The sequence below is a fragment of the Canis aureus genome, chromosome 3 (genome assembly GCF_053574225.1).
Source record: "Canis aureus isolate CA01 chromosome 3, VMU_Caureus_v.1.0, whole genome shotgun sequence".
NCBI classification, from domain to species: Eukaryota; Metazoa; Chordata; class Mammalia; order Carnivora; family Canidae; genus Canis; species Canis aureus.
The window spans coordinates 80,134,074-80,149,787 of NC_135613.1; the positions used below are offsets into that span (position 1 = coordinate 80,134,074).

Consider the following 15,714-nt stretch of genomic DNA (forward strand, 5'->3'; position numbering starts at 1 on the left):
ACCCCTTCACCTGGTTTTCTCTTTGTCTTCAGCCGGACGGGTAAGGGACCCCTGGTTTGCCCTGCCAGCTTCCTCTGGGAGCCCAGGAGATGGGCTAGATCTTGGGGGCTGCCCACGCGCCGCCTCAGACATCCAGCCTCTTTCCTCTCCAGACTGTAACCTCGGCTGCAGCCTGGGTGGGGGGCAGCTGTGTGTGCAACAGCTCCCAAGACAAGGGTCAGGAGGTGGTGTCCAGGGGAAGGCTGCCCCGCCAAGTGGCTCAACTGAAGCAGGCATGTCCCTCTCCTCATCCGCCAGTGCCCCTGAGCCCGAGCAGAATGCCCAGTCGGTAGAGGTGTGGGTGTGGATGGCATTGAGAACCTTCTGTCTTATTGCCCAGAATTACCAGAATCCCAGCACGGGGCAGGCCATTAGTGGTTCCCCCATCTGTACACCAACACTGTAGGCTGGATAGTCAGTCTTTCTCTTGCTGTGTTCGTAGCATGTTGGGAGGAAGAAAGCCTGGTCTGTTTGTCTCTGCAAGACGTACTGTGTTCCCCAGTATGGTAGCCACTAGCCACCCTGGCTACCTATGTAAAATTAGTTAAATAAATTTAAAGGTCAGGGGTCCCTGGGTGGCTCAGTCAGTTGGGCATCTGCCTTTGGCTCGGGTCGTGATCCCAAGGTCCTGGGACCGAGCCCTGCATGGGGCTCCCTGCTCAATGGAGAGCCTGCTTCTCCCTCTCCCTCTGTCCCACCCTCCCCCCACTTGTGTTCTTGCAAGCTCTGCGCTCTCTCGGTCTCTCTCTCTCTAAAATAAATAAATAAATAAATAAATAAATAAATAAATAAATAATCTTTTAAAATTCAGAGTTGCAGGGTCCACCGTCATATTTCCAGTGTTTGTTGGCCTCCCTGGGTTGGTGGCTACCATATTGGGCAGAGGAAATTGTAGAACATTTCGATCATGGCTGAAAGTTCTATCAGACAGTGCTGGCTAGAATGTGCTCTTGGCAGAGACCTGGGAGCCAGGCCCAACGCATGTACTTCCTCCTCTCCCAGCAAGCAGGGCTTCATCAAGCAGAAAAAAGCTGGATTGTGTGTTCCCAAGGGGCTGAGGGGAGACCAGAGAGGGATGTGGGCAGACGCTCTTCTGGAATCGCAGTGGAAGGGAGTGAGGCTGCAGGGTCCAGCGTCAGCAAGCTGTGCAAACACCTGCACACATGCTGGATGCTGAGACCTAATTGTTCACACATGCTGCGGGGAAATAAGAATGATGTGCCCTTGTATGTGCAAATAGGTGCACACACATGTAATATGCAGTAAACATTTATTGGGATCCACGTACCTCTTCCAGACTCTGGACACACAGTGATGAAGGAGGTAGGCTCAGCTCCTGCCCTCATCTCGCTCAGAGTCTAGTGAGGAAGGCTGATACTAAAACAAACAATTCAGGGAGCCATCAGCCGCGGTTAGGGGCGGGGGAGTGAAGGAAGCCTCCCCGAGGTGGTGATGTCTAAGCGAGGACCCCGAGAGCCAGTCAGGGACTGAAGTAGGCACTTCAGCTTATGTAATCACAGAACAACACCCACACACTCACACATGCTCACACTCACACTGTCTTCACTTGCTCATTCATCATCAGCCACCAATATTTAGGAAGTGCCTGCTGTGAGTGTGCAGGGCAGGGTAGGTCCTAAGGATACAATGATCATTAAAACAGGGCCAATCTTGGGAGAGAACAGGGATGCAGATAATCATTGAGTCACGGTTGTGCTAAGTGTGCAATGAGAGGAAGGTGCAGGGAGATTGTATACATGTAACTGGGGTGTGTGACCCAGCCAGGGGACTCAGGAGAGGTGGCGACACCAGCCCACCGTGTATGGATGAGCATTCGAGCTCACACAGTCCCCCTGTGCACACTTGCAGACACACAGGTGTGCACATCTGCTGCCCTCAGCTGGCTCTACTAACCACTACTGCTCATGTGCAGGACTTTTCTGGATACTTCCTACACTTCCTTCTCGGGTTGACCTTGAGCGGGAAATGGACACTGATTTCCATGAAGGGTGATACCCCTCATCTCTCACCAAATATCCGCGCAGCTTATCTGACTAAAGAGAAGGGTTAGGCACCCACTGGGGAGGAATAGAGTCCTCGAAGGCCCCAGGAGCTGGGAGACCAGGGAATGAGGTGCTGCCCTCCAGGCTGGCATGGGGGCCTTGGGAGTGTGGGCAAGGGGCCCCCGGTGGCTTCCGAGCCCCGCCAGCAGCAGGTCTGTGTGTGTGCGCATGTGTGAGCTCTTGCTGTCCCCGCAGGCACCCTCTTTTCCCGCTCCTGACGCTGCTGTTTGAGAAATGCGAACAGGCCACCCAGGGCTCGGAGTGCATCACCTCCGCCAGCTTTGATGTGGACATCGAGAACTTTGTCCACCAGCAGGAGCAGGAGCACAAACCCTTCTTCAGCGATGACCCAGAACTGGACAATCTGGTAAAGACCCTCCAACCCCCACCCCAGCTAGGGTCTTCCTACCCTTTGATCCTTCCAAAAGCCTTAGAAATGATCCTTTTATTCCTTCCATTCATTCAACAGAAGTTTGGGGGTGCCCGCTGTGGGGCAGGCACTAGATGCACCCATTCTAGCAGTTGAGAGTCATTTCTGGTTCCTAACCCAAGAGTCGCATGCCCAGGTTTTGCTGCCAATGGCCTTCTGTTCTCTGCACACCTGCATCCCACTACCCCGCCCCCTTTGCAGTGTAGACAGGAGGGAAGGAGGGTCATGGGAGCCAGAAGGTCTGGTGTAGCTGTTCTGAGGACTCCAGTCCTGGCGTGTTAATAAATATGTCTTGGGCCACTCAGAGAGGAGCTGATGGCTAGTGCGCTCCTGTGTGGAGGATGAGGGCAACAGGCATATTTAAACCCATCAGCAGAGAAAAAAGCCTGCAGACACAGTCATGTTGAGAAGGCCAGCGGATGTCCTGTCCATCTGGGCCTAGACTAGGCTCCGAAACCCAATTTATCATCATCCAGATAATCACTACAGGTTTTTAAAAAATATTTATTCCTGGACCCCACACCTGGACACTGTGATTCAGTAAATTGGGTGGGGCCCAAGAATCTACAATTTTTTAAGTTTCCCGGGCAATTGCAATCATCAATGAGATTTGATACCCACTACCACAGGTGACATCTAAAATTCTCTTCTAGCCCTGGGAATTGTGTTGAAAGAGAGAGAGAGGGGAAGGGAGAGAGAGAGAGAGAGAGAGCAAGCAATAGGGAAGCTGCTCTGTTCATGATTTCATTCATCATGATATATAGTCATCCTGGAATTATTAATTATTAAGCACAATTTTTGATTTTCCTGTGGGCAGATTACCTAGATCATGCATGGTGAATTTGGAAACTCTGCAAAACGCTCCTCCATAAATCAATGGTAGTGCTGACCTCTTGTAGCCAGAGTTTAGCTGATAACCTGCTCCCAAAAGAGAAATAGAATTAGAAAAGCAAATGTGGCACCAAAACAATGTACACACACACACATACACACACACACACTCAGAGCACCTACAGAACAGATTTAAGTGACTTCTATATTATTCTGTGCTGTGAACTATCCACCCCACTGCTTCTCTCAGGAGTCGAGTTTGATATTTCATGGAGTCTGGAAGAGCTGCCGGGAGAGCCCACCCTGGCCTGGAAATTGGTGAAGTGTCACAGTGGGGCTGGCGTTTAGAGAGAAGGAGCACATGCCAGAGCGTGAGCACTTGCCTGCCATCGGGCATGTTAGCTGGTATCTGAGAGCCCTGGGTCTGCTCTGCCCATCCCTGGCCTTCCTTCGTCCCTGGCTGGGCTGGAGCAGCCCCACTTCCCAGGAGCCCAGACCACTGTCTGTCCGGTTCCTTGCAGGCTGGTCTGGCCCTCTCCGGTGTTCAGCTGACCACCATCTCAGAACTGCAGCTCCGAAGTAGGTCTTTGGAATTTAGACCCACAGTAGCTATGGAGCTAGGGGAGGAGGCAGCTTCCTCTTCTTTTTTAAGATTCTATTTATTGGGACCCCTGGGTGGCTCAGTCAGTTAGGCATCCGCCTTCAGCTCAGGTCATGATCCTGGAGTGCCTGGAAGGAGCACCATGTCAGGCTCCCTGCTGAGGAAGGAATCTGCTTCTGCCCCTTCCCCTGCTCCTTCTCTAACTCATGCCCTCTCAGATAAATAAATAAAGATTTTATTTATTTGTTTGAGAGAGAACGCACGCATGTGTGCAAGAGAGAGAGAACATGAGCAGGGGGGAGAGGGAGAGGGAGATGGAGAAGCAGACTCCCTAGTGAGCAGGGAGCCCAGTGCAGGGCTCCATCCCAGGACCCTGAGATCATGACCTGAGCTGAACGAAGACAACCGAATGAGCCACCCAGGGCCTGTGGCAGCTACTTCTGTGCAAGGCAGAATGGACCTGAGGGGCCGGGACCCACTCCTGACACATGACATGAAAAGAAGCTGAGGCCTAAGTTGGTAGGAAAAAGTAAAATCAGGCTGAGTAAAGTGAAAGAATTGAAGCGTTTATAAGAAGCAGGAGTCCTAGGGTCCTAACGAACCTCACACACCTTGCCCACCACTCCCTGCCAGGTGAAAGTATCAAAGACACCCTGTGAACCGCCTCCTTTTCTAGTATAACCTGGAAAATACCAGTAAGTTGCTGGCTCTGTGCTCTCCCCTCGCTAACACTACCTGGATCTCTCTGGGTTTTTTGTCACCCAAAGAATCAAATTTCTTGATTCAACCCAACAGAACTTGGTCAGGTATGTGCTACATGAGCACCTGACCTAGGGATGTGGATGCCCCGTGGCCCCGGACCTCTGGTGTTCCCTGGTCTTCTCATTCCAGGTGACTGGGCTGGGACTGGTTCAGTGGATGGACCAGTCCTCAGACATCACATCTACCCACGTGGACCTGATTTACTTAAAGGTGTTGGCCACGGTCAATGGCTGGCCTACCGGTCAGGTGTTTAAATAGAGAGTCGAAGGAGCACTTCGAGACACAGGACGGAGCCCGGCTTCACTGAGTGTGTGACTTTCATGATGTAACTCCTTTGAAGCTTGGTTTCCTCGTCTGTAGTGCTAAGACACCCATCTCATGTGACTGCAATAAAAAAAATTAACGAGATGGCGCGTGGAACTAAATGTCCTTTAAAAATGGGTGGCATCCAGAAGGTTAATCTCGAAGGCAGTATCGCTAAGGTAAGGAGGCCCACCTCCCCAACCTCTCCTCCTGGCCATCTAAGAGACGGTGGGGCGGGGACCCTGCAACTTTATTTGGGGAGTCCAGCAGTGCCCTTTGCCTCCCTGATTACGGTCCCATGTTGGAAGGGAGCGGCTCAAGAGGCCAACCACAGGGGCCATCATTAGAACAAGAATCATGTAGCCAGCACAGCCGAGATGCACATAATTAGAAATTAGAAAAAGGTCAGATCGCGTCATTATCAGCTCAATCAGCTGCTGAGTGCCACAGCCAGTTAATTTGGCATCTGTATTTTTTACAACCCCGCACACGTAGCCCAACGGACTGTAACTCTTTATCCGGACAGATATACTGCGCAGCGGAGCAGGGACATAAAATGAGAGACCCCAAGCAAATGAGCTGAGATAATTGAGAGATTTATTTTTTATATATATGTGTGTCAGGGCGGCTTTCCTTTGCCCTTGAATATTGACTTTCACAGATGGGATTGTCAGGAGGACATGGGGGGTCCCCCAAAACTTTGTCCCACTCTGGGGCCTCAAGTCTCCCTCTGATCCTGCTCCCTCCCCAGCCCAGACAGCCCATGGGCCCCAGCCCTGCCAGGCCAGCCATTAGGACATAAATCCCACCACCTCCAGCCACTCATTCTCCATTCCTCCAAGCAAATTGCCTCACTGAGCAATCCCAGCCCCTGCTCCCCACTGTGGTCTCCCAGACAAGTTCCCATGGGAACGGGCTGTCCCAGAGCTGCCCAAAGATCAGAGAGGTTCCCAGATCATAGGCCTCCGCGGGAACTTCCCTCCCCTGCTAGCCAGCTGCTCCCGCAGTAGAATCACAAAACACTAAGAGAAAAACACAACCTCAGGGAGAAGCCAATCCAGCCCATCCCACTACCCATTTTACAGATGAGGACACTGAAGTCCAGAAAAGGAAAATGAGTCATTAGGACCAAAGCCCATGTCTGCTGGCTCTCAATACCCTACTCCTTCTGGGGTGACCCCACCTTATTTACAAAGCCCTCATTTATAAATGCCACCAGCATCTCTACACACCCCCTGTCCATCCCCTGGTGCCCACTCTCTGCCCTTCTCTACCTCCCTGTTTCAGGGCTGTGGGTGTGGCTCCTCCCCCCACCGCATGGTGGCTAAGCTGGCGTACCCCCAAACCCCCAGCTGAGCTCCCTCAGGAGCCCCCCCACCCAACCAGTGCTCACCAGGCCCATTTCTCACCTGGCCCACTGATCCCCTGCCTGGACCCAGCAGCCTCTGACTGGCAGTTGGTAAAGTTTGTAAAATTTGCAAGTTCCCCAAACCCCTTTGAAAGGTAAAAGCTTTTTGTTTTATAAAATCTGATTTACGGGCCCCCAGTGCAGTGCCGAGGTTTTATATATTATGCAAGATTTCAAACCGAGGCTGTAAAACGTACGGTTTCAGTTTCATGCATGGAATTTTTTTATGTGTAAATTTTTTAACATTTATGGGGCACGTTTTAATGAGACTCTGGTGTGGCTCGAGGGACAGATTATGGCTGCCTGACCGCAAAGCCAGCTCCAAAATGGGGCCCCCAGGCCCCTGGGCCCACTCTAAAGAGGCAGGGCCAGAGGCCGGAGGCTGTGAATAAGGAGGCACACGAAGGAGCCGGGCCAGAGCCCTGGGCCCGCAGAGACCTCGGGCGGCCCCGATCAGAGTCGTTCACTTCAGGCTTCAGTCCAGCTCTTCACCTACACAGGAGCAGAAAACCTTACCAACACCAAGATAGGGAAAGCTGGGAGAATAATCAAAGCTAGTCACGATTAACATTTATAGAGCGAGCACTTACTAGGTGCAGGTGCCACTGTAAACACCTTACATATATTATCTTATTTAATCCTCTTTTGGAACCCACAAGGTATGGATGTATGATTGTTTCCATTTTATTTATTTATTTTTTTTTTAAATTTTTATTTATTTATGATAGTCACAGAGAGAGAGGCAGAGACATAGGCAGAGGGAGAAGCAGGCTCCATGCACCGGGAGCCTGATGTGGGATTCGATCCCGGGTCTCCAGGATCGCGCCCTGGGCCAAAGGCAGGCGCCAAACCGCTGTGCCACCCAGGGATCCCGATTATTTCCATTTTAAAATGAGGAGATTGAGACACAAGGTGAAATCACTTCGTTCAAGATCCCACAGCTAGTCCGAGGCAAAGGCGCGAGTCAGATGCTGCATGGGGCTCGAACGCCAGCGCCCACACTCTTGACAGCCGTGCTGACCTATAGCTGCTGTTCTTCTAGGGCTTTCTATGCATCAGTTCTTGTTTTTAGTTCTTGCGAGCTGTATCTCACTTAACTCCTCAGATCAACGCTGAGAGAGTCACTATTATTATCCCATTTTACAGAAAAAAAAATGGGGAAAATAAAGTGCAGAGATTAAGTAAATTGTCCAGAATTTCTCAGTGGGTGGAAGAAGACCCAAGACAGCCTCCAAAACCCATTGTTCTCGAGCACGCTTCTCTATGTATTTCTCATGGGAGTGCCCCCCACCCCCCCGCCAGGTAGTCATTGTCATCCCCATTTTACAGAGGAGAAAATCAAGGACTAAGAGTCTCATAGCCAAGAAGTTACAGAGCTGGGATTTGCACCAAGTGGGTCTAACTCCCAAAGCCCAGCTCTTCCCTCTGAACCACTTGCTGCCCCAAATTCTGAGGACGCTGGGGGCGAAGTGCCACGTTATTGACTAAAAAGTGATAGGACTTGTGCATGATGGCTTCTGTAGCTGATCATTGCAACCCACAGTCGTCTGGCAGTTCTCCTATCCCTCGTCTTCACCCTTCTCCCACGTCCCATCCGTTGTTCCAGGGACCCTACACTTCCAACAGCTCAGATCCAACTGGTATGGTCAGGGAACCATCCCTGATTAGATTTTAGCTTTGGCTGCCCTCACGACCCACAGGAAATATCTGAACACTTTAAGGAATGAAAGTGTGTAATCTCTTTTGTCTATAAGTGAGGGAGAGGAGTCCTGGCTTCCTAAGTTGCAGAAGAGGGAGAGGGGGAAAGAAGCTGCCCTCCAGGGAAAGGGTGCCCCCCTCATTGCCGCGGGGGACTTAGGTTACCCGTGCTTATTGCCTGTGTGTCCCTGTTGTTGTGAGACTCTAATGAGATAATGATGAGAAAAGCATTTTGCCAATCATAAAGTGGTGTATGTATACAAGCGTTGTGGAAGGCAAGGATTTATGACCGTGAAGTGCAGAAGCCATGATCCTACAAGAGGCCACTTTTTAGCAAGAAACTTGGTGGCAGTGGGGTAGGGGAGAGGATTGGTATAAAGAATTGGTGTACGAATAGCTACAATGTGCCCAGAAAGTTCGCCTACATTGTCTTGTTCAATTTTCATACCCACTCTACCAGGTAGGTATTTTCATCCTAAATGTTAAGATGAAGTTGAACCACTTGTCCACATTCAGCAGGCAGGAAATAATAGATTTGAGACATCACACCCTGCAACTTCATGGCCAGCGAGTAGCCCCAGTCCTGTGGGACCGGGATGAGGGGTTGGAGAAGCTAGTGCACAGTGATGTGAGACTGAAATGTAAAGTTGCATCTTGTTTTGCTTTTTTTGAAGGGTACTTCTCAGAAGTAAGGGGCTGTTTCTTTATTTTGAAAGAGAAGGCAGAGAGAGAAGCTGGGGGTGAAGCAGGACTTAGGGAAAAAGATTGAGAACACATTCATCACGTTTGATGATGATATTAAATGAAATGGAATTGTTATTGCTCTAGACGATTTGAAATAACTTTTTGTATGACATTGATCACTTAGAAAAATAGTTTAATAAATCAGAGTTTTATTCTGATTGAGAAGCAAAAACCCGAAACGGCAAACACGTAGGATAGAGAATGATTTACTAAACATAAATACAGGAGGAAAAACACTGGGAATGATTATTTTTCTACTTGCTGAATATGGAATAGCAATAGAAAAGCCAACAGGATATTAGAAATTATTAAAAGAGGTGGAAAAATTATACACATTTGCTTCCCTGTGGTTTCTAAGATACTTTCACATCATTATCTCCTTTAGCCCTCATCAGATCTTGCAAGCTGGAGATGATCATTATCCCCATTTTACAAATGAGGAAGTTGAGACTTGCAGAAGTCATGGAATTGGCCCAGTAACACCCAATTTTGTAAGCAGTGGGCTGGATTCAGGTTGTCTGACAACAACCCCCACAGACTTGCTGCTCTGCTGGACAGCCACCCCCACTAATGGTACAGCCCATCTTTTTCTCTAATATTGAATAGGTCCTACATATTTATTGCCTCAGAATACCATTATGATTTACTCTACCTTCTTAAATCTTTAAACCAAGCCTATTATCCCATAAAAAAGTCATCCTTCAACTGTGCTTTGTTAGACCAAAAAGTAGGTCCACTATTGACCACTGGGCACCAGATCTGGTGTAAGCTCCTTGTGTATTTTGTTTGAACAAAATCATCCTGCGTAGATTTATTGTGTTTTGTCTTACCTATTTGTACTTTTTGGATTCTTTTTAAATAATAATTATTTACTGGCTATGTTTTAAAAATAATTGAATAGATATGTACACCTTTCCACGTGGTGGATGTATGCATGTGGATTTAAAATTAAATGAGTCAATGCAATTTTTATTAAAAATGGAAAATAGTCCAGTAAAGGAAAGCTCAGAAACAGAAAGAAAGAAGAAATGGAAGAAGTAAAGGAAGGAAGGAAAAAAAAGGAAGGAAGAGAGGGAAGAAGGGGAAAAAAAAGAAAGGTTTAAGGAATTAGGGCAATTTTGTCCGAAGGAGACAAAGCCAGTTGGATAATTTATTCAGTCAGATGCCTTGTCCTGTGTGTGACATATAGTGAGACTCAGTGTTTGTGTTGAATGGATAACATTCAGTTAAGGGAGGTGGTGTTGATGGAGTCACTAGATGTTCTTGGTGCTGGGTAAGCACTTCATATTCAGGCAGGAGGAGAGATTCTGGGACATGTAAGGAAGAACTTCTCGATCAGCAGGCTGAGAGACAGTGGTGGTCTGAAGTGAAGCTTCTGACAGGGGCAGCCTCAGAAGAGAGGATGTAGCCGTGTAGCCTAGAGAGTTTGGACCATCCGCTCACCTGGACGCCAGCCCAGATCATCTCCCAGGGCCCTTCCAGCCCCATCAGTGAATTGAGGGCACGAGTCCTGGTAATGTTCAAGGAATCAAAAACCAGGAAGCCCCTGACAGTCCAACACTCTCTTAACAGTCCAATACCTCTACACTGTGAGGTATTCTGACTCCAGGGGGCTAGGCCAGGAGTGAGAGATGAGAACCCAGAGCAGCCAAAGGAGGCAATGTTACCAGGGAGGGTTCTGGAAATCCTAAACTTTAATGTCCCCAAAGCTATTTAGTCTTCCTGGAAGCCCATACTTCCCATCACTGAGCCACCCCACCCCCACCCACCCCACAAATCATGCAGCCTTCAAACTGCTGTTCTCCAGCTACACAAATCCTGAGAGCTTGTCTCGAGGGTGAAGCAACATAAGCCACCTGGCTTCATACCCTAGTGTTATCACTCACCGGCCATGTGATTCTAAACAAGTGAAACTTAGTATCTCTGGGCTTCGTTTTCTTCAATTGTAAAATATGAGCAATAAGAGTACCTGCTCGCAGAGGTGGCTGTGTGGTATAATTACGGCAGGGCATGTGATAGGGTTAACACAGTGCCTGAGACCTTGTAAGAATAAGAAATGTTTGGGTGTTGTTATCAATCAGTCAATGAGCCTTCATTAAACGCTTTATACGGGGCTAATTATTCTGAAAGGCGTAAACCAAGATATCCATGGCCACAGCCAAGTAGGAAATTGAGAGCAAATGTTATTCCAGTACCGAATAATCCATTCTAAAATCAAGATTCCCCTCTTTACCTGGGAGAACACAGTCTCTTTTGGTCTCAGCCCCAGGGAGGGAGCACTCCCTTAGGATAAGACCCGAGGGTTGAGCCCCGCATGAAGACACAGAGCTGTGGGTCTGTCTGAGTGGCACTGAGTCTAATTCCGTACTCCAGGAGCCTTCATTAGTTAAGCACAGTGCATGCCTGCCCATCAGGCAGCCCAAAAGTTAACCCCAGTCACTCCCCACTAGAAATGCCAGTGAAGCTCAGAGAGGAGCGTGGCACTGGTGTCCAGCCACGCCGCTCTACTCACACCTGACCAGCAAAATTCTCCAGGAGACATTCCCTGCCTTGCTTCCCAGGCATCAAGATGCTAGCCAACAGCCGGGGGGGGGGGGGGGGGGGGGGGGTCGGTAGGATTAAACAGGAATTCCCTGTATCCTGCTATTATCCATATCAATGGGTCTCAAAGGGCAACAAGCCCCATTTTTTTCATTTTTCATTTTGATGTAATTATAGATTCACACGCAATTTTAGGAATTAATACAAAAAAGTTCTGATTCTCTTCTTGCATAACTACGTAGTTTCACAACCAGGATATCAACAATACAATCTACCAATCTTACTCAGATTACACCAGTTTACATGCACTTGTGTGTGCGTGTGTGTGTGTGTGTGTGTAGTTTTGTGCCATTTTCTCACAGATCTAGATCTGTGAACACTGATAGTCAAGATACAGAGCAGTTCCTCCCCCTCTCCCCCGCTGGACCCCTGGCCACCACCAATCTGTTCTCCATCTCCATAATGTTGTCATTTCGAGAATGTTAGAGAAGTGGCATCATATAGTGTGTAACCTTTTGAGATTGGCTTTTCTTATTCAGCGTAATTATTCCTTTGAAATCCATCCAAGTTGTTGAGTCTATAGTACTTGGTTCCTTTTTTGTTGCTAAATAGTAATCCATGGCATGGATGTACCACAGTGTCTTTTACCCATTCACCTGCTGAAGTGTAGTTTGGTTGTTTCCAGTTTGGGGCTGTTAGAAATAAGGCTGCTTTGAACATTCACATACTGGTTTTTGTGCAAACATATATTTTTGTCCTCTGGGATAAATCCCCAAGAGTACAATTGCAGGGTGTGTGGTAAGCATATATGTAGTTTTATTAGAAAACAAAACAAACAAACAAAAAAACCCTGTTATACTGTTTTCCAAAGGAGCTGAACCATTTTTCATATCTGTCAGTAATGTACGAGTGACCAAATGTCCATTTCTTTGCCATGGTGTTATCACTATTTTTTTTTTATTTTAACCATCCTGATAGGTGTGTAAGTGGTATCTTGTTGTGGTTTTAATTTGCATTTCCCTGATGGCTAATGACAATGAACATCTTCTCGTGTGCTTACTTGCCATCTGTGTATCCTTTTCAGTGAAATGTCTGATATTGTCTTTTCCCCCTCTTCGGATTGGGTTGCTTGCTATTTTACTGTTTAAATCTGTGAGCTCTTTACATATTCTAGAAAGAAGTCCTTTGTGAGATATATGGTTTGCAAGTATTTTCTTCCAGTCTATGGTTTGCCTTCTTATCTTCTTCACAGGGTCTTCTGAAGGGCAAACATTTTCAATATCGATGAGTTCTAATTTATCAATTTTTCCTTTTCTGGGTCAAGCTTGTGTGGTCAAGTCTAAGACCTCTTTGCCTACTCTTAGGAACTCATGATTTTCTCCTGTATTTTTGTTCTAAAGGTTTTTATAGTTTTATTGCTTACATTAGGTCTTTGGTGCATGCTAATTCATTTTTATATAAGGTTCGCTTTTTTTTTGCTTGTGGATGTCCAATCGCTCCAGCCTCACTTGAACCACACTTTTTTTGAAAAGCAGCTTGGCAGTATTTATCACAAGCCAAAAGAATGTCCATAGCCTTTTTTTCCTGTCACTCCTGGGAATTCACCTTGAGGAATAATGCAGACGTGTGAAGTAAAAGCTGGAAGCTTGGAAAACAGTCACTGTAACATGTTTTATAAAATTGAAATATTGGAAGTAGCCTAAATGCTCAACTATAAGGGATTGGTTAAGGATGGCACACATGAAATAATAGGCAACAATCAAAAACATATTTACTCAATAATTTTTACCCATTCAACAAATATTTACTCAGCATCCATTGAGTGGTGGTGCCAAGGATAACATGGTGAGCAAATCAGACACCATCTCTCCTTTCTAGAAACTCACAGGCTGGAAAAGGACAATAGGGAAGACAGTGCTGCTGTGTAGAAAAATCCATTTGATAAACTAAGGGGAAAATAGGAAACAAAGTTGTATGGACGAGGTGACTAAAGCCATGTTAAAATAGATGCCTGTAGAAAAGACAAAAAAAAATCATCTTTCTTTTAGGGTGATTGGATCAAAGACAGTTATTTTCATCCCTTACTTTCCAAACCTCCTGTCACACTTTTTCTTTTTATAATAATAACAATGATAAAGAGAAGAGCTCCGATTGAGAAATAGCCTCTTGCCGTGAAGGGTTCGGAGTGTCCATTTGAAGAAGCGACAGGCGCACGTACAACAATCCAAAGGGCACAGAAGAGGCCACCACAGACAGCTAGGTGTTCCAGAGCCCAGCTAAGTCCTGCTGGATGATTCCATCAGTCAACAAGTATCAATGGGGCATCTGCAAGGTGACCTGTGTCACATGAGGCACTCAGAATACATGTTTAAGAATAGACAGTCCCTGACTTCTTGAGGCGCTCACAAGAAACTCTCCTGTCTTCCTCATGCCTACTCAGCACCTCACACTTTTCAGCTTGTACATTCCCTCATGCAATCCTTTCAACAAACCTAGACAGTTGTTAGGGAGGGCATAACTATTTTTCAGACAACAAGGTGCAGAGCAATTACCTGAGGTCGCACAGATGATAAATGGCAGGGCCACAGCTAGAGACCTGGCCTTTTAACTCTATGGTTCTCCAACTCGAGAACGGTTGTGGTAGCAGTGGGCTCAACACACACGAACCACCAGCAGGTCGCCATAACTAGAATTTAAATCCAGTGGATGAGAAAGCTCCTACCTAGGGCAGGGGATGGACTTCTCTCCCCGCTGGTGGGCTTGGGGCCCGGGAGGTCAAGGCAGCAGGAGGAGTGTGATACGAATACCTGGGCTCACCTCTCCCTCCTCTCTCCAGATGGTGAAGGCAATCCAGGTCCTGAGAATTCACCTGCTGGAATTGGAGAAAGTCAATGAACTCTGCAAGGACTTTTGTAACCGGTACATCACCTGCCTCAAAACCAAGATGCACAGCGATAACCTGCTCAGGAATGATCTCGGGGGACCCTACTCCCCCAACCAGCCCTCCATAAACCTTCACTCACAGGTAACACACAGGGCTGGGTCCTATCTCCTAAGCCAGGCTTCTACGCCAGGTGTAGGACTGTCTGAAGGCCCCCTGGTGGCCCAGGAAAGTGGATTAGACTCACCGGATCCTTTCAGCATGAGGGCCCTCTTCTGATGCATGAAATGCACATAAGTGTTGAGATGGAAAGTTTTCCTGGAACATGAGACAGGGGCAGAGCTGGGAATGGACCCCAGCCTCCCAGCCCCGCACACTTCCCAAGAGGGCTTGCTGAGCTCTCCGTGTTTTTGAGAAGGAGGCTCTGAGGAAAATGGTCCTTCCCTGAGTCCTGCCCACCTAATAGATGGGTTCTATGCTTCCCATGTGACTGCTTTTCCCAGATCATTTTCCTGTTGCTCACACTACCCTGGCTCATCTGTCTCCCTAAGGTTCAGGGCCACTGTGAAGGTCGCCTCAAGTCACCCCCCTTCCAAGAGTCACCCACCACCTTCATCCTGGGAACTGGGGAATGTAGAAATGGCCACTATGTGTTCTAGGTGAACACGGGTTCTTCTCTCCAGGGTGGAATATTTTCTCCAAACCTACGAGCTAAGAAAGCTGCCTGGTGATACCTTTCCATCAAACTCACCGACAATCTAGACAATCTACGTAAGCCATAGCTCACCGCTTTCTTCCTCTCCCACTGAGTTCCCGAGTCTAGGACAGACACATGGGGGCCCCCAGGAGGTTTGCAGTGGCCTCTTCTCATGAGACGATCAGGCTTGGGGAAGAGGGTAAATTTTCTAAGAATGATGGGCACTGGAAAGCAAGTGCCTAAGAGAGGTGGTGCCATTTTTATCTCTAAGCTTTAAGGACCAACACACTTCATCCATCCATCCCTCCAGGTTGGTAGAGGCAGGGGACGGAAGGGTCAGGGGCGTCTCTAGGAGGCCAGCCCCGCCTTGCACATATCCAAAGGGATCTCTGTGGGACTTGACAGTGAGTACTGCATGGGACATGAGGCAAGAAGTTTATTTCCTCTTCCCGTTGCTTGAAATCACCAAATCACTTTATTACAGATCTAAAAACAGCCGCCCAGGCTTCTGCTTGCTAATATTCTCTTGAAATAGACTCATTCCTTCAGAGTCTTATTGTACTTTCCCTTATGATCAAAATTAGCAAGAAACTTGCATAAAAGAGGACAATAATTGCTCAACGAGCATCTCGTTTGTAATTTATTAGTTTCTATTATTGTGGGTTACCATGGCGACGCTGCGCAGCCCCGGTGACGGGAGAGATTCAAGATAGGAG

General features: G+C 47.7%; 1 protein-coding gene across 21 annotated transcripts in view; it reads left to right on the forward strand.

The window, feature by feature from the left end:
* PKNOX2 (PBX/knotted 1 homeobox 2) overlaps positions 1 to 15,714 on the forward strand; it is a 309,255-nt gene that overhangs the window by 262,271 nt on the left and 31,270 nt on the right. For all 21 annotated transcript variants that reach the window (XM_077894043.1, XM_077894040.1, XM_077894035.1 and 18 more), the window contains 2 exons: positions 2,298 to 2,469; positions 14,257 to 14,445. In XM_077894043.1, coding sequence (XP_077750169.1) covers positions 2,298 to 2,469; positions 14,257 to 14,445 — 361 coding nt within the window. The remainder of the gene's footprint in view (positions 1 to 2,297; positions 2,470 to 14,256; positions 14,446 to 15,714) is intronic.